The 18,616-nt window shown below is 38.0% G+C and overlaps 1 protein-coding gene across 6 annotated transcripts; it reads right to left on the bottom strand.

The window, feature by feature from the left end:
* Positions 1–1,167: 1,167 nt before the first annotated feature.
* On the bottom strand, positions 1,168–17,785 carry LOC131331826 (dol-P-Man:Man(7)GlcNAc(2)-PP-Dol alpha-1,6-mannosyltransferase). 6 transcript variants are annotated; one of them, XR_009201535.1, is made up of 21 exons: positions 17,677–17,781; positions 17,447–17,532; positions 17,309–17,350; positions 17,170–17,215; positions 15,232–15,318; positions 14,464–14,519; positions 12,893–13,010; positions 12,708–12,766; positions 12,304–12,375; positions 10,634–10,697; positions 10,417–10,520; positions 9,064–9,135; positions 8,417–8,503; positions 8,235–8,302; positions 7,110–7,178; positions 6,958–7,040; positions 5,707–5,806; positions 3,485–3,550; positions 2,133–2,226; positions 1,914–2,046; positions 1,168–1,770 (listed from the first exon to the last, which is right to left on the bottom strand). XR_009201535.1 is itself a non-coding variant. In XM_058365757.1 (20 exons), the coding sequence occupies exons 1-20, from the start codon at positions 17,717–17,719 to the stop codon at positions 1,966–1,968; spliced, it is 1,497 nt and encodes a 498-aa protein (XP_058221740.1). In that variant the 5' UTR covers positions 17,720–17,785; the 3' UTR covers positions 1,168–1,965. The 6 variants fall into 6 exon arrangements, 5 of the variants coding, with proteins under 5 accessions (XP_058221740.1, XP_058221744.1, XP_058221743.1 ...); XM_058365757.1 differs by having other exon boundaries at positions 1,168–2,046; positions 17,677–17,785; XM_058365761.1 differs by lacking the exon at positions 17,677–17,781 and having other exon boundaries at positions 1,168–2,046; positions 17,170–17,232; positions 17,447–17,529.
* Between the last annotated feature and the right edge of the window lie 831 nt (positions 17,786–18,616).

Below are 18,616 nucleotides of genomic sequence, written 5' to 3'. Positions count from 1 at the left end.
CATGGATCATAGTATATGACTTTTGGCGGATTGGATTTAGATCGGTTGGGACAGTTTTCTAATATATGAACCGCGCAAAAAGCAATCGAACCAACTGAAATAGACAACACTCATAGACGGGTACAAATGGAGAAAATGACAAATCACGGCGAGTAGTTCACTGAATAACCCTAGTTGTAACCATGTTTTTCTTTGGTATTTGGGCTGCATCCCACTTATTTTAATTGTATTATCTGAACCTTAAGACCTCTTAGGTCTTGGACTTTTGTCCCTTGAAATGTCTTATTGGTTGGCAACTTGCCAATCTAAAAATTTGGTGTCTCATTGGTTGGCAACTTGCCAATTTAAAAATTCGGTCTTGGATAGGCATCTATTGTCTTTTTCCTTCTTAGTTTTTGTAATCATCTTTAAAGATTAATAAAAAAATTCACTGTTCATAAAAATAAGCTTATTATACACAGCTTACTAATCCTGTTTGTTGACCATGTGTCTTAGCAAAGGGGTCGATAATCATCCTATTTCAAATTAGTTTTGAAAGGTAAAGAACATGAAGTAGATGTATGACATTTCTGGACCTTAACTTGTTTGTCTAAATTCAGACACAAAATAAACAAGTGATAACAAAGCAGGACCCATGCCTTCTTTTCCACTTTTTGTACACTTAGAAATCGAACAGCTGAGAATTCATTTTCCTTGCAAACCAAACGAAGAAGAATCAGCTTCCTGTATGGAGTAGTTTTTTTCTTAATTACTCTCTCTTCCGTTCTCTTTTTCATAGTAATCCTTGCGTAAAATGGTGAATACATGCGCGATTATAACCTTCGATTAGTTCTAAAACACACATGCTGGACTATGATTCTCCAATGATTCTGTTCGTGTCCATCTAGTTTTGTACTTCACAAGATTGCATATAAAAAAACAAAAAAACAAAATTGTCACAATGCCCCAAAATAGCCGAACTAGCTTGAAGTGAATCTAAATAAGCACTGAAGCAGGTGTTTTTATCTGGATATTTCCTCCGACCAGAAATGGAATAACATAAGTAAAAAGGAGTAAGCAAGAGAATTTTGATAAATATAGTGATTTCTCTTATAGGAGTATCATTTTGCGAAGAAAATAAATTATAAATAATTTTACAAATACGACGAAAGAAAACAATAAAGCAACTTTAATCAACGAAGAGGGAAGAAATCATTTCAAAATATGTAGGAAAACAAAATTTTAATTCCCTTTTGTCCAGAAACTGAGAACCAAGGCAAAAAGGAAAATCACTTTTAATTCCAAAGAGAGAGACAACCAAACTTCCTAGTGCCAGTCGACCTGTTTTACATGTAGCATGGCTGTTGTAGAACATGCACAATTGAACTTCACTTCCAATCTAGCTGATCAAAAAACAAACCGCAAATGCACCAACTAGTAATCGTCTTTGATGAGGGATACAACGTAGATGCAACTAAGAGGATGTACGCAGAATTTCAAATACCAGCTCAAACAAGTCTGCAGTAGTGATTGAAAACCACCTACCATTGCTCTTCTGCTGAATTCAGGACCTTGGATGTACTTCCCAGAAGTTCTTGACAAATTGTTAGGTTTTCAGTACAGACAGTAATCCATCTCTGTGTAACCTTGAATTCAGTCTCACATATGATGAGCCCTGCCCTCAGTTTTGGACTGGACTGGACTGGACAAGCAATTTCAATGAATTACAGATGTGGGTGAAAATAGTTGGAAGATGAAAACCCTTTCCTGCAGTCAAGGTCTCCTCATTACCTACCACAAGACCAGTTCAGTTACTAGTTCAGTTTGATTCAGGTCAGCCTAAAGCCTTGAATAGGGAAACAAATTTTTGAGATTTGGTGATTGTATCCAGATATAAATAAATGCATATTCCCGATTGATGCATCGAGAGAGACCTCTTCAATTTCTACCAAACAATCGAATACTGTAGGCCCTTCCCCAATAAAGTCATGAGCAACCTGGCCAATTTCTATTCATAACATCCTTGCTTCTGATATTTCCATGAATGAATACTTTGGGCTCTTTGACCTGCAGTGGAAAACATTAACGTAAATGTGGTGGTGCTATTTGTATCCGACAACCACGAATGTCGTTATATAAAGCAAATCCCTTACCAGTGAAATGGGAGGAATACCAATTTGAAGACGAACCCTGGAGAACCCACTTTCGGCAAATAAACACTTGAATCCATGGATGTTTGAATGCTCACTATTGCCGCAGAGAGAGAGAGAGAGAGAGAGAGAGAGAGAGAGAGAGAGAGAGAGTTTACCGGCAATTAAAGACAAAACAACAGGCAAAAGAGATACGAATCATAAATTGAGAATCAGTAATGCATTGATATTTGAACGCTCGAAGGGCGTGGACCAAAATATACCTGATGGGTGATTCATTGCCATTTTACGACACCAAGTCAATAAATTTACCCCAGCAAACACACCTAGTATGTGCATCATTTCACATCGACTAGCAGCATACTCATGCAAAAGATCTAGATGCAAGCAATATGAATATACCATCTCAATACCCTCTGTTGTTCTCTTTTTCTTTCTTTTCATCCGCCAAAAATTTTAACTCCTTGAGGGACAGAAATGATGGCATTCACGCCGAACTAGTATAGTATGACTTCCCAAATTATCCATCTATTTTACCCTACGAAAGGTATTTACAGTAAACTAGAAAAAAATATTAAAAATACATGAAAACATAGAACATCACCTTTTAAAGTGCCACATGTAAACATCCCAAAAATGGATTAGGTAGACCAATAAAGTCTGGAGTAAAAATTTCTATTGTCTCTACTTCTGCATAGTATCTATACGTAGGGGTGTGCGTGAGTGGGTGTGTGTGTCTGTATTCACAAATAGTCAAACTAATAGATGAACAACTTTGTATTGTCTCTATTTCTACATATATCGTATGTGTGTGTGCGCGTGCAAATAGTCAAATCAGTAGATGAAGGTTCAATTCTACCACCACCTCCTTTCTCTACATCTACATGCAGAGACTTACGTATATCCTTGTAATTTGATTCTGGTTCTCGAAACACTCATCCTCATTTACTCGGCTCATTTTCTCTCTTGGGGAAATACGTCAAGGATGGGTTTTATGACAAATATGGATCATATGTGAGAACCTGTCATGTAACTGCAAGGCAGCATTGATAAGCTTCTTGCCGGGAGGGGTGGATGCCACATACCACAATCATCCAGGAATTAGTAAAAATCCTCATCCCGCAACTAAACAGTTCTCACACTGTCACACATACTTTCCTCTTTGTTGTACAGGGCTCTTACTTTTTGTTATTGAGTTAATGAGTGTACTCTATATTTGGGATATCTTGAAGGGAGTAGCTGAGGAGGGGAGAGGTAGAACCATGGATTCTGTACCCTTAAAGCAAAAATCTTAGGTATATGAAGGTTCATAGATTTATAAAAAGAAGCTACTGAAAATATGATGGACAACTCACTTCAGAAGATAAGTGAAATTCGTCTGGTCAAATTCTTGAATAGGTATCCCTTCTTCTTTACAATACCTGCAACAGCAATGATATAATTGTGAACTTGCTGCTGATGATGCCTTTTCTTGATATACTAATGTATCACGGTCAGCTAAAAAAAATATTAAGGTAGTAAACTGCAGAAACTTAAAAGCAAAAAATCAGATTATTTGGTGTAACTCGGGGATATTTTTACAAGAATTTCTTACTAAGTTATTCTGATAAATTGTTAAACCAACATACAGCGATGGCCATCACAATAACTGTACCATGACGGATTCAAAACAAAATTTCTTACATCACGAGGGGAGTGAGACAATATTTCTTTCCATTCTTGTTTGTGGCTCATGATCAAGTGAGAAACAAAGAGAGAAGATACAATACAGGGAGAGAACAAAGAGCACTGAAGAAAGGGTGCAAGACACCTTCAAAGCTTCTTTTTTTTCCCCAAGAGGAGATGAATAAGAGAGGGAGGGAAATAAAATGAAGCCCATTTCAAACTAACTAACATTATATTCTTGAAACTCAAGAAATTCCTACAAAGAAAAAAAGAAAGCACTTTTTTCTTCATTTACAAACATTAATTGTTTTCATTTATCTACTTCTGCTCTGACTATAACTTACGTCTTAGAGGTACACATATCTATTGATGGTATATGTTACAATCAAAGGGTCATATGTAAGGATGCTTTTGAAGAATACATGACTTCAAGTCATCTAAAATTCAATATAGAGGAGATCAGATGACAAAAATTTGTCCCAGAATAATGGACAATCAAACCATTTTACTTGATCTTAACAAATAAAATATCATTCTGCTTGTTCCAAGCATCTACTTTAACTCCACTTTCATGCCTTAAATAAAAGATAGGTGAATCATCTCAAGTTTTTCTTGATTCAAATACCTCAAGGACAAGATCTAGCAAAAAGTCCAGTGATTGATAAAGCGCGCCTAGGCGAGGCGAGGCGTGAGGCGAGCCTGTGACGCCTCACAGGTGTGAGGCGAGGCGAGGTTGGGTGAGGCGGGCGACTCGGCGTGAGTCGAACGGCTAGTCGCGAGGCGACTAAAAAATCGCGCCTAGGCGTCGTTGGGGCAAAATACAAACTAAGGACGTCTTATATTCCAAAAACGCAAGCAGAACATACCTCTCTGCTTCTCTCCTCTAGGGCGTCAAACGCCATCAGATCTTCAAAGCTCAGAGGTAAGATCAGATCTCTCTCTCTCGCACCCTTCTCTCTCTCTCTCTCACACCTCTCTCTCTTCTTATTTTCTTCTCCTTTTCTTCTTCTTCTTTTGCCGACAGGGTGTGTGTGTATATATATATACACACACACGCACCCTTCTCTCTCTCTCTCGCATCCTTCTACCGTTGGTCTTGGTCAGTCATCAGTGGTGCAGCCACACATACACACGTATATGCTGGGTCTCTTCTTCTTTTTTTTCACGCATACACACATAATATATATATACACACACACACACACACAGTAATTATTAATCAATTTGTATATATTAATACTACTGTTGTTGATCATATTTTATCTCCTTTGTTTGTGTATATATTGTAGATGTTGAATAGAACCGATCCTATTTTATGAGCATATTTTATGTATTTTACTATTTTACTAGTATTTCGTAAGTTGGATTGTTGGTGATGTTTATTCTTGTTTTGATGGTAGGAGTGAATATTGGTCATTTATGTAGTTTATATTTCTTTTTTTTTTTTAAATGCTCGCCTCGCTTCAATGAGGGCTTTGTCGCCTCGCGTATTTAAATCACTGGCAAAAACCAAAGGAAAAAAGTTCCTCTGCATATGCTTGTGTGACAGACTGATAACAGATGCTGCCACTCATGTTCAGGTTTATTGGTTAAGTGGTAGGCGGTTCAACAAATGAATCCCTTGAAAACCATTTCCCCATGTCCATTGTCCATCGCCACCCTCACTGCATATCTCCCCAGTTAAGTATACACCACCAGCAACTTTGTATGCAAATAGCACAAGTTGAAATGCTTTCACATGATCATAGAGTTGAATACTCTTTAAGACTTTGCAAAGACAGGCCATGTTTCCAGTTCTGTTGACGAGAGATAAACGGCATGATGCATTTATCACACTAAACATGTCTCCATAGGATTCCAGAAACCATCATGGGATTTGACTCTAACTATATACAAACCATAATCAAGATACCTCCATGGAAACTCGTATTCACAAAAGCGGGAGATTCCATTCATTGCTGAGAAGGGATCAATGTGAACCCACCGTTCAGTTGAATTGTTTGTAAGAGAGCCTGTCAAGACAACCATACCAATTATCAGTAAAAACATAAAACACAAAGAAGACATAACACATGCATACATTCTTGTATACCAACACCAAGCGGGAGATTCCATCCATTACATAATTTCAATTTATTTTATCATACGGTAACCTGTACAGTGCTAACTCATAGAATTAGCACCAGCTGATATCCTTACAAGTATCTACTTTATAAATTAAATGTCCACATACAATGGAAGACAAATGACTTCTCAGTTCGCACAATGTTAATCACTTTTTGCTGTTATCATAGTTTTCAAAATTTTGCATTTTTAACTTTACCTGAATTAGCCTCATTTCAGAAGTGATGTTATTTTTTTGTTTTTTTTTTTTTGATCCTATGTTATTTTTTTGTTGAGAAGAGTTTCAAGAAGTACATATCTTTCAACTAATTCATCAGAATTTCTCAACTCTTCCTGACATCATGCAATAACTGTTCGTATAGCAAATGTACCTACATGAGGATACACAAGCTTTTCACTTTGCAGACGTGATTCTTTAGAAGCTTTGGAGTACCTCATGTGGAGATGATCTATATGCCCAATACAATAATATAAACACCCATGTAATCCCCGATCCTTCCCTTACAACATAAAAAAGGAGAGAACTTCCATTTTTGAAGGCCCTCAATACTTTTAAGGGTAATGGCATATATTTGACATGAAGTACGAGCAAGAACCAAAATTCTGTTGAGTTTAGAAAAATATAGGATTTGTTGTGAAGCTTTGCAAGCTGTGTACTTTTTCCCACTATAGAGTTTAGAAGTCCTTTTCTACACTACACATCCCCCACCCTAGTGTTCTATAACCAAAAGTTGCACCTTGATTCCTATTGTAGTTAGCCCTCGGCCCTTTCTAAAGCTGCCTTACATCAACTAGGTAAGTGAAAAAGCTTCCTAAACGGCACAACAATGATTGACAAGACAAACGATCTAAATCTGCACATTCCGTTTCTAAAGAACTACAGAGACAGACAATGGTAAATAAAGTGTTGGGAAGTATTATACACTGATTTGACTTGGTAGCAAACAGAAAATAAATGAATGCTCAGCGCGCGCGCACACAGAGAGAGAGAGAGAGAGAGAGAGAGAGAGAGAGAGAGAGAGAGAGAGAGAGAGCTGACCCTTCTTGTGCAAGTCCTTCAGAGCATAACCACTAGGATAATTCTCGTATGATGCCATAAAAGTTATGATGGTGCACCCTAGACTACAAACGGGAAAATGAGTACATACAGTCAATACAACAATTCTATTTAAAACAAAGAAACTCGCCAACCTGACCATGAGCAATCCCAGCAAAACGATATGAAGCAATTTCCAAAAACTCTTTTTCCTGTTGTTGTAGCTGCAGCAAGCGACCTCAGAGTTAATTGAAAAAAATTTGCATCCAAAATAGATGAAAGAATCACAAAATTCTTTTGTCACCGATGATATGAAAAACAAAATTCCCCTATAACTGAATGTAAAGAAGTTCAATATAGCAATAATTGCAACAACTTCATTGATAGCTTAACATGACTCTCAAATCCCTCTCCATTATTTTTCATTTTAACAGGTTGCATTTTCAAGTGATGAAAAAGTTAACCTGGTCATCAAGGGTTGAAATTTTGTTCAAAATAACTAACATGATGAAGCCCCAATCTGCACGCTAAACCTAACCCAGTCAGTTGGCATCATAGTAGCAGGATCCTTCTAAAATGGGTGCACTCCCAAGACGGGAGCTCAAATCGTCGCTCCCAAGATGGGAGCTTGACGGGAGCTCGCTTGTAACTAAGATGGGAGCTTATCGGGCCATTAAGGCAATTATTCTCTTACTTTTAAGGGAGTTATGCCATTGTGGAAGTAAGAATATGAAAATCATATTAGTCAAGAAGTTTTGCAAATTGTAAATATCTAACAACAAATATCAGGAAAATAAGTATCACTTTTCCTTCAATGGTTAAGTATTTAATGATATTTTATATCCATATTTATCTATAATCTATATACATTGCTTAGGCGCTCCCAACTTCTAGGTACCTCTGCTCCCGCCCCCGTCCCTGCTCCCCCTTCGTGCTACCAAGGTTGGCATTATTATAGCACACCATGATGCAACAAGACCTACACTAGTCCATTCGATAAAATCGATGCTCCAAAGACTCAAACACTCAATGGGCACATTGCTAATACGACAGTCCATTGTTCAAAAATGCAGTCAGGTTAGTGGGTCTCATAAACACCACCATAATATGATAATGACTGCACTCTAAAAAAGTTTTTGTTGACTGTGAAGAATAATTGCACCTCATGTTATGCCATCTATAGCATGCATCATAGACATAGAGTACCCGTCTATACATCCATTCCTTCAAAATACCCGATAAATTAGTTGAGATGTTAATTAGGCTGAAAAACAGCATACATTCTACTAGCTGCAATTGCTGCTGATAAGTTGAAAATTGGAACAGAACTAATCACAAACCGAAGCTCCTGCAGCATTGAGAACGCGGACAATTAATACATGTACTGTGTGCATAAGAAAAACTGACCTTATGGAACGCAAATATGCAAAAAAAGCTGAACTTCAAATATGCAACACAATACCTTGTGTGGAAGCTTGGAGTAAAGCAAAACAAATGAAACAACTGGAAGAATGTAGAACACAACCCTTCTATCAAGGAAAACCCCGAGCTGCAACAATTGTGTTACATCAAGGTGAGAACAAGGGGATGAGAAGGGAAAAAAATCAGTGACTACTTCCATCTCAAGTTTGACGACTGTCAAAAGATTGAAGTTAATCAACACCATATTAACACACAATGTTGTAGACCATTTTTTCCCATTATCGACGGAAAAAATATTGTCCCGCTATAAAAGGAATATATTAAAGTAGCCATCCGTTTGCAAAGAAAATCCAAGCGACATGTACACAACATAGCGCTGGGGGCGCTTACAGTATTTTTATTACAGCAGTGCCAAGTGCTGTTGTAGCTGCTTAACCCTATAGCTTACTTTGTGAAGGGATTTAAGGAAGGAAAGGATGATGTAAAGGAAAACATATGACAGCAATGAAGTGAATCAGGCAACAAGCTTAAAATGTTCTTGGATTTCCATCATCTATCTTTGTAAATCTGCTTTTGAATTCTGATTGTGATTATTACTTTTCAGCTTGCAAAGAGTACCGAGCATGTACACAGGAATGAGAAGATTAGCAAGGCAAGAAACGGAACATATTACAGTTCTAGACTCACCAAAAAAAGAGGATATGCTGCAAGCAACGAACGGGGAAGTGCTGAAGTGAAATACCAATGGAAGGGATGTGTCTGGGAAGTATATTTGAGGAACAAACGCAATGTAAACACAAATAATGCAAAAGCTATGCCATGGTAGTTTGATAAAAGTTTTGAGATGACAAAAATAAAGGAATGCTAAAGTTAAAACCATTCAGGAACCACAAGGTCATCAAATATACTATAAAGGAAAAAACGAAGGTGCAGATTAACACCAAATGCAAACTCATACAGTGCATACATTATCCAAGTAAAGTCCAGTCATCACCTACAGTTTTGCCAAGTCTCACCAGTCACCACCATTAGCATGCCAGAGAACATGGTTGTTTTATTTCATTCATCCAGCTTATATTTTCACTTTCCTATATTTCTCAAACAATCCAAGTTTTCTACTATCTAACTCATTTATCAGTCTTATCTGAGAATAATAATATACCTGAGAATATACCGCTACAGACACTTCCTCTGCAGTTCAATGACCTGACTCGATTACCATAGAGTCAACCCTCAACAAATTAACAATAGATGGTCTAGAAAGTCATAACATGATAATATACTGTTCAAATATAACGAATTTTGTCTTCCAACCTTTCGTTCTCGAAAGTATATAAATTGTAAACCCTTTGTCACACAGTAATACTTATTTCATACTGTATTATGGTGCTTTTTTCCATGCTATAGAGAGTTTAACTGTTACAGGTTCAAAGGCAGACCTTTAATCCTTTCAAGAGTCCTCATTCTAAAGTCTTTGATGAATGAGTCCTAAGAGGCCAAATCAAAACAAACACTAGTCAAACGAGTATGATCATGAGAGAGAGAGAGAGAGAGAGAGAGAGAGAGAATAAAAAATTAAGGCAAATGCTAACCAATGCCCCGGGGAACAAGTTAAGATGCAATAAAAATAGAATATGCACAAGTTAGGGAGCAATAAATATGGAAGGAGCAAAGCGCCCAACCCCTATGGAAACTAAACAAACACACCAAAAAGGGTGCTAACTGTTTATGAGCATGAGTATAACAGCCCCTATGGCACATGAACGTATGCACACAACAGAAAGGCAAGAAACCAGTCATATAACATCCCCCGCCCCCCAAAAAAAAACTTAAGGATCTCTAATGTATGGCAGCAGTTGCAGACTCATCCGCAGTACGCACCAGCTTACACATATAGAGCAAACACATTTCAGACAAACATGATGAGCATGCATAAAACCAAATCTATGAACTATTGAACTTGGACACCTAGTTAGAAACTTCGCCTAATCGCACAATAAAAGTTTCGTGTATAATATAACCCCTGGTAACAAAGGATACACCCCATTCAGAACTTCGGTTCAAGACGGAGTTGAACCATAAAACTTGAAACTCAGGCCACACGAACTTCTTCCACATAATTGTATCTACCAGCACAGTAAGACCTGAAATATAAAGTGGAGTTTCTATCATCGAATGACCAACATACTTCCCAGAACATAGAAGACAAATGCAAGTCATGGGTATCAAATAAGTTTTGGAAAACTATTCCACCAACCTATGCAAAACAAAGCAGTTCCAATGCAGCATTTCAACGCTTTCCACAACGTAATTGATTTGGTCTGCATTCATACATGAATAGCCTAAAGCTGAGGTGGAAGTCATGATAAAACACACATTATCATGTTTCAAAATATGCTCAACAACGAAGACTAAGCATGTATTACCCCCCCTAATCATTTAGCTGTTGGCCACTGTTGATGCGGACCAAATGTTTTGGCCACCACAAGATATCAGCTATTGACATATACGCATGAGGCAAGACGTCGATATAAACTGGTGTTCAACACAGAAAAGGGTCCAACATTTAAAGTAAAATGCCTTGACAGTGGGGCACAATGTTCAAGCCTCTGATGTCTCAAGCAATGAAATGCTTTTGTCAATTGAAATAAGCCCATCTACTTTAGGCTAGATGGCATCCCTCCCGGCCATACCCCATTTAATCATGTTCTTACCATGTCCAAGAAAAAGCCTCCGACCTAAGCTATTTGTGTCGGGGCATGGTATGAGCAAATTATATGAGAAAAGAACCTCAAAACTCATGAGTATTTGCTAACATTGGTAGCTAACAAATGTCTCCATCCGATAAATTATAGCATCCTCTCAGAGAATTTCAAAACCAAGACCAAGCAGTCATCATTGATGGAGTAATACTTCAGATGGAGAAAATATGCTTATTGGTTTTCTGACTGCTCACCCCACATTAAGGATTCATCAATTCCTCAAAACTGTAGAAAAGTGATATGTTCTTCACACATACCTATGTGGTTTGGAAATGCCATGTAGAACACCAACAACAAATTGTTGAGGTTGATGGTAAACAATCATTAAGTGATGGGTGCTTTTTGTTCATAATGCAAAGGCAATGAATTTATGCAGAACTTTCGTTTCACCTTTCTTTATCACTAAAGTTTAAATCAACTTCTTGAATCATTTTGATGTCCATAGTGTGACCAAACTCCAAGCATCAGTCCCATCTTGGACTTCAAGTTTCAATCAGTATGCTCATGACTATCGCACCTTCTAGATCCATATTTCATGCATTATAGGGCTGAGATACATAAGTTTACAAAACATCTGGGCAACAAGGATTCGTTTCATCAAAAAGGTAGTCTTTCATCTGAAATTGCAACAGAAAGAAGTGTATATGGCCTTACTAATGGTTTGAAAGACATTAGGGTGTTGTGTTCAAAGCTACAGAGATTAACAAAAAGTTGTTAAGCATCTTTCCTATGTCGGTATAGCAGATCAAAACCATAATGCTACCACACCACAACATCACTATGAATGAATGCTGTAATTTTGCACTACACAAGAGAATCTAAACAAAGAGATCATTACAGTCATGATAAAGAAGTCAACAGTTGTCTATGTAGCCAATTATGTCTGTTATACTTCTGAAGCATTAGTTATGTGTCGCAACAAGGTTTACTAGTCCATTCCTTCTATGACTCAGTTTCTTCATGACACATGGATTGAATTAATAGATCAAAATAATTATCAAACTTCAAACATATAACACGGTGTAAGCAAATTTGAATTAAAACAACGCCCACCTCCTATTGTTCGGATCTCACACATTAGAGCACATGTAATACATTAACAAGCATAATATGTTTCCGGTGTATAAGGCAACCAAAAGCATAAGGGAACAACCACTGAACATACCAGCAGAAGCTCTAAGCCCAGAGGGCAAAGCAGTAACAGTGTGTCGCATCTAAATATGAGTGTAGCAAAAATCTGACCACAAGAAAACAGACAGTGGAGAGGTTTTTAGAACAGCAACAAGAAGATGCCAATTAACTATACAGTTTATATTTTCATAACTAGAAACGACACAATAACTCTCTCGGAAAAGCAAAGATTATGGGAATCTCCAAGAACAGAAATTGTATATCCTTTTCTCTTTTGAAAATGACATGTTTATGCAGGAAGCTCAACATGGGGAGTCAAAAGCTAATCCCTACCAATGGAGCAAGACATCCCTTTATCCATAAAGACAAACTAGAAAATATAGATCTGCAGATAAGCTCACGTAAAATTTAGTCATTTTGGACATGGGGTATACATACCAGACAGTTTAATGCTGCATAAAAGTGCCCCTTCAACCAATTACCATAAGCCAGGTTGACTGCATGATTTAATAGACGTTAGCAGAGCAAGGAAGAACCATTTTCAAGGCATAAATCTCATTTCAGGGGGGTGGGAGACAACATTCAATGAGCATCTAGAGGGTAAAATAGAACTGAGCAATTACCCAAACCAAGTGCCATTATATTTGGAAGAGGACGTGTGCAGTAGAAGAGCACATGAAACTGGATTCCAGTCAAAATCACAAAGAAAGCTTCAACTTGTCCTCCAAACTTCTTCCTAATCTGCTCTACGAGTTATTCAGATTAGTAATTCTATAAAATGAAACCCTAAATATAAGAAGCTGACCCAGAGATAACCTATGCAGAGAATATTTATTTTACTAGTGCAAGACTAAAATAATGCTAGAGAAACAATATGGAGAAAAAAAAAACTCGGAACAGTAATAAATTTCCAACCCCAACCAAAATATTCACAACTTTGAAGTATTTGTGAAATACTTACTAGAAAAGAGAGCTTCCTATAGAAAAAGTGTTTCAGATGCTATAAGAATTACCATATCAAATCTTAGCTAAACTGTCGCCGAGTATAATTTTATTAGCCTTAAGAGACAAGATACACAACTTAGAGAAGGGATTTAGCGACTCGAAGGCAAGATATATTCAATCAAGTCCTGTTCGGAAAATGGATACGAAAATAAGCTTGTGAGCCCTGTAGATCATGGAGAAGGGTGGTTCCAGTGAAGTTTACCTTACGGAGTGGATTGGTCTTAGATGAATGCCAAAATGTCATGAAAAAAACCCTCTTCAGAATGGCATCCGACCATGTTGGAATTGATTCAGGAGTCGAGCAATTTTGCTTGTCGGGAATGGTCAAATCGTGCAATTCCTGAATTACGTTGGGTGCGGGCAAAAGGAACATTTGGAGGAGACATTCTCATTGCTCTCACGTTGCAGTGGAGAACTACAGATAAACTGGGCCACTGCCTTCAGTAGGGAGGTAAATGACTAAGAAGTGGTAACTACTGGATCGTCCCTAGGTTCTTCATGCCATCTCCCAAATAGAGTAAGGAACAAAGGTTTTGAGATGGATGACGTTGAGGTCCGGCCATTTTAAAATGAGCTATTTCTATGAAGCTTTGTCAGGCAGTATAGAATCTCCCTTTCCTTGGGGAGGGATTGTGTGCCTAAGGAGCTGTCAAAGGACAAAGGTTGTCTTCCCTCCGACAGCAGCTAATGGCAAAAATACTCATCAATACTTGAGTAGGATAAGGCAGCTTGATGTTAACTGGTGTGCATGAGTAAGCAAGGTGAGTTGGTGAATCACCTTCTAGTGATCAGCAGCTCCGGATAATTGGGTCATGACCATAGGTGTGTTAGATTGATGTAGGTATTCCCTATTTCATTTGGGGAGGAGGAGATTCGGACAAAGAACAATGTCAGCAAAGAAACAATTGGGCCCCATTTGTACCCTCTCCTCCCCCTTGTCCTCGTTTATTCAAAAAGGTTGATACAACAAGAAAATGACCCCTCATAGGGGGACTACATGGGGGATTACCCAGTATCACCAATATGGTACTAATAGTTTATTCCATCATCCAAGCTACCAACCCTCCTATCCAATAGTCAAAATTAACCATTATCTCTTTAGTCCACAATAGAACTCCTTTAAAGTGAATACACATAGAAGTTTGATGAAGGATGACAAGTACCTAAACGAAAATTATTATGCACGCACCTGAATACGAAAATATCTGATTGTCCACAAGATGATGCAACCTAACACCAGACGAACTAGCCCAAACCAATATAAGTTATTTTCATTGAAAAAATGCTAAATAAACTTTAAAGATCAAATAGTCATGATGTAAGTGATATAAGAGGAAAGAAGATATACTTACTGAAAACATAAATAAAGAATAGAGAAGATATGAACACCCAATGGTTATATAACAGTAAAACAAGCTTAAGAGCCGGCAGCCAGAATACATAAGAGGCCCACAGGGAATATAATACCAGTCCTACAGCCGATTCATGACAATAATTTGTTCTCCAAACTATTAGAATCAATATTAAGAAACACAAGGGAATGGGAGAGGAATGGGATTTAGAAATGATCTACAGAACTAACGTAGGATTGATTATGAAATTAGTGCCTGAAGCTACCTGCAATAGGAATTGTTGTTAGGGCTTTGATGGGGAGGAAACAGTTTTGGAGTGGAAAAAAGGTGAAATTTGGCTTGATTCCCAACATTCATGGCTGCAGGAGTTCCAGATTTGGTACTGTTTGAAGGCTTTGAACAAACGTCAGAGTTTTGACTTCATACAGTAAACTGAAGGCGAATAAGTAGGAAGCAGTTTTATGGCTGATGATTGTTCGAATGCAGAGAGTTTTGAGACTCGACAATTTCATAGACCACTTGGCACAGCAAAATAACCTAATCACTTGCATATGTTTGAGATTAATGATGACATACAACCATGCCCAATCTTCCATCAATTTTACCTGCAAAGAGACTATAAATCTTTGGCAAGTGGAGCAAACTCATCACTGATACTGCTGGAGATGCCAAAATTGATACAAGGATGGCACCTACAAGAAAGATATTACTCAACATGAAGCAACTTTAACCTTATCAAAACACTGAAATTCTAGTCATTATAAATTTTAACTTTGGCCTTCTCAACACTATCATCAATAAACCAACTGAACTTCACCCTCTTAGGAACACTGCATAAGTGATTTATGAATGTTCAGTATAACTTAGTAATTTACCATTGGGTACTTAAAGTAGGATCTCAGAAGACATATGGACTAAGAATGATGGATACGACCAGGCAAAAGTATTAATACCATAAGCAAAAAAAAACTAAGGGAGATGATATAGATACACTTGGTCTCGATCAAACTGCTTCACTTAGACAATGTTTTCTCCGGTCCTTGTCCCTCCAGGACTAAGACATACTCAGTCTCCAGGCAAGCATTCCCCTTCCATGACCTCCGCTCATCCCACTTTGCTTGCCCTTCAAGAGACCTAGACCTTAAGGCCTACACCAAGTAGCCTATTCTGATCTCCTCTGATTTTTACACCTCATCCCTGGAAGGCACTGTGATGCTAACAATACCTTCCCAGGTAGTGAGCAGAGGCTAAGAATCCTCTCAAGGTTGAGCCTCATGGGGCTGCTCGGGATCCCAAACGAGCCAATTTGGAGGGCAGAGTTGGGATTCGTCAATGTGCCGCTACCCATCCTACCTAGAGGGACTTGCACTAGAAAAAGACTGCCGCAAGATTGCAAGATCAAACTTTGAACAGGATGTGTCGCTCCATAAGGTGAATTACACCTACCTGTACAGCACCTTGATACAGTCTCCAAGGCTAGACATACATAACATTGTACACCCCAATGTCTGACAATGGGCAGTATGGGTATTTCAAAAACCTCCAGATTGTCAAAACCGAGAGGGTTTGGCTGCCTATTCTTGAGCATGGACACCGTACACAGTTGAGCTACCCCCCATACTTTGGCCTTACATAAAAAAAGACATCCTCCATGCATGGAAACTGGAAAGGATCATCGACCAACTGCTTCCTTCGAAAACTCAGAAGTTCTACGTGCTCCTCCATGCTTGCAAGGCAAATCAACCAACTCCTTCCTCCAGCAAACTCAGATGCTCCCTATCTGCTCCCACCCTCTCTCCCCTATCTGAGACCACCAGTGCACTCATATCCCCCACCTCTAGTGGTTCCTTTCCATCTCAACTCATATAATCTTGCTAGAAAGCCCTGCTCTCGCCACCCCACCCAATCAGTCACTTCCCCTAAAGAAAAGGCCAAAGTTCTTGACCCACAAGTACGCTTTCATCTCCACAAAACCTAGCAAGATCCTCAACTTAGGCAATTATGAACAAAGGTACATCCAGCTAAAGCATGACCAACTTGTAGTAAGGTTAGTTGACACTCAATGTCACTTGTCTTGGATTTAGTTCATCCCAATTGCCCAATATCACAAACCTCACACGGTTCGATGTAGACCACCTCAAATAGACACATTTTTGTTGCACGCGAGATTGTTCTTTGTATACATAACTGATGTGCAGGCACACACAACTTTGATAAGAAAATTTCTTCATCTAATCGACTATTCTAATATACAAAAGGAGAACACCAATTGGTGTGAACAAAATTTTGAAGTTGTGTAACAAAAGTGATATCCAACATTGTCCAAATAAAAAAACAATATTTTACTACTTGTATTATAACGTGAATTAACTGTTAAGTCAAAGTAGTACACTTGCTCGAACTCAAGTACCCCCTCCCACACCTGACATATTCACACTCGCACACATAGAGTCTGTGCCCAACTTCTTGTCTAGTTATAAAGACAACGTTAATACATGATAAACAGACATATAAGACCTAATAAAACAAAAGGTAAAACTTACCAATGAACGTTCGCGGAACAACTCCAGGGAACTCCAAATGGTCATACTGATGACACAAACAACCTAAAAATCAGTTCAAACTTCAAGTACAACGAAATAGCAAGGGATAACAATCAAAGAACCAGACAATCGAACTTACATCCTCCAAGTGATGCCTATGGTATAAAACGTCGTGCATTGCCTAAAACGAGCCAAAAAAAGAGTTGGTTTGGTTTTCGATTTCGATAATTCGAATAACGCAATTGAATCACTAAAAATTGACGAATACAGCAGTTACCTGAACATTGAAACTTTCTTCCACCTTGGTGTACGGTACCATAAAGACGTAAAACGCAGCAACGGATCCAAGAAGCAAATCATAACCTATTACAGACTCGAGTTCTTCGATCAAACTAGAATATATGCATATGTTCAAAAAAAAAAACTAGAATATATGCATACATAGAATACGCAATATACGCAAATTGATTCGAAGCTAGACTGCCAGAGTGTATTGCAGCGACTTACCATAACGATCCACGAAATCCGATGAGTGACGACCCCGACCCATTCTGCGATTCGGGGAGGGAGGGAGCGAGAGGGAGAGAGAAAGAGAGATGGAACAATTGGTCAGGCCCCGATTCTATGCCCTGACCAATGCTGATTCAAATTCACTTGAAGGTCCAATCAGTTCCACCAAAAAAAAGGACTTTTTTTTTTCAAAGGTTTTGTTCTTATTAAAAAAAATATTGTGTTTTTTAATTTTATACCAAATTTTTGTGAATTATTGAGTTGTCTCGACAAGAAGAATTGGGAAAGTAAAAATGTCGAGGAATCGGAAAAGTAAATTTTTTTTATTTTTGTCTTTATCCAAATATTTTGGAAAATAATCACTTTCCAATAAAAAAAGTGGGGGGTTTTTTCATGAAAAGTGGTTATTTCCTAAAATATTTGGATAAAAAAAAAGTGGGATTTTTTTTCATGAAAAGTGGTTATTTTCTAAAATATTTGGATAAAAATAAAAAAAATATTTTCCGAATCCTCCCGTCGGAACGAATTCAATAATTCATAAAAGTCTGACGTAAAATTAACGAACGCAAATTATTATTTTTTGAATAAGGACAAAACCTCCAACTAGTGCTACAAAAGTTAAGTGAAACGGCGTCAGTAGTTCAAATTTACTTGAATGTTTAGTTCTCACACATCAAAGTGAATCTCAATCATTAATTTTATTTTTTGAAACATATTCAGAAGGAAAAAAAAACACTCGGGGTCCGTAGAGTTATTTTTTGGCAGCCGTGGTGGGAACCTGTGTTTTCTATTTTTAAAGAGGTTGCCTTTTTTCACAGAGGCTCTGTAAAAAATGTTTTCGCGCACGCCTCATCTCACCGTGGTAATTGACGGTCCGGATTTTAAATAAACTATTCGCGCGAATAGTTTATTTAAAATCTGGACCACACAAAACACT

This window comes from Rhododendron vialii, chromosome 7a (assembly GCF_030253575.1).
Source record: "Rhododendron vialii isolate Sample 1 chromosome 7a, ASM3025357v1".
NCBI lineage: Eukaryota > Viridiplantae > Streptophyta > Magnoliopsida > Ericales > Ericaceae > Rhododendron > Rhododendron vialii.
Note: the sequence above shows the minus strand (reverse complement) of the source record. Positions and strands in the feature narration are given on the sequence as shown.

Excerpts from the sequence above, each read along its gene's own strand:
- LOC131331826 (XM_058365757.1), bottom strand. The coding sequence starts at position 17,719 with ATGGGTCGGGGTCGTCACTCATCGGATTTCGTGGATCGTTATG. Across the intron at positions 17,351-17,446 it reads AAGAAAGTTTCAATGTTCAG|GCAATGCACGACGTTTTATA; the intron begins GTAACTGCTGTA and ends GGCTCGTTTTAG. Across the intron at positions 8,303-8,416 it reads ACTCCAAGCTTCCACACAAG|GAGCTTCGGTTTGTGATTAG; the intron begins GTATTGTGTTGC and ends TCAATGCTGCAG.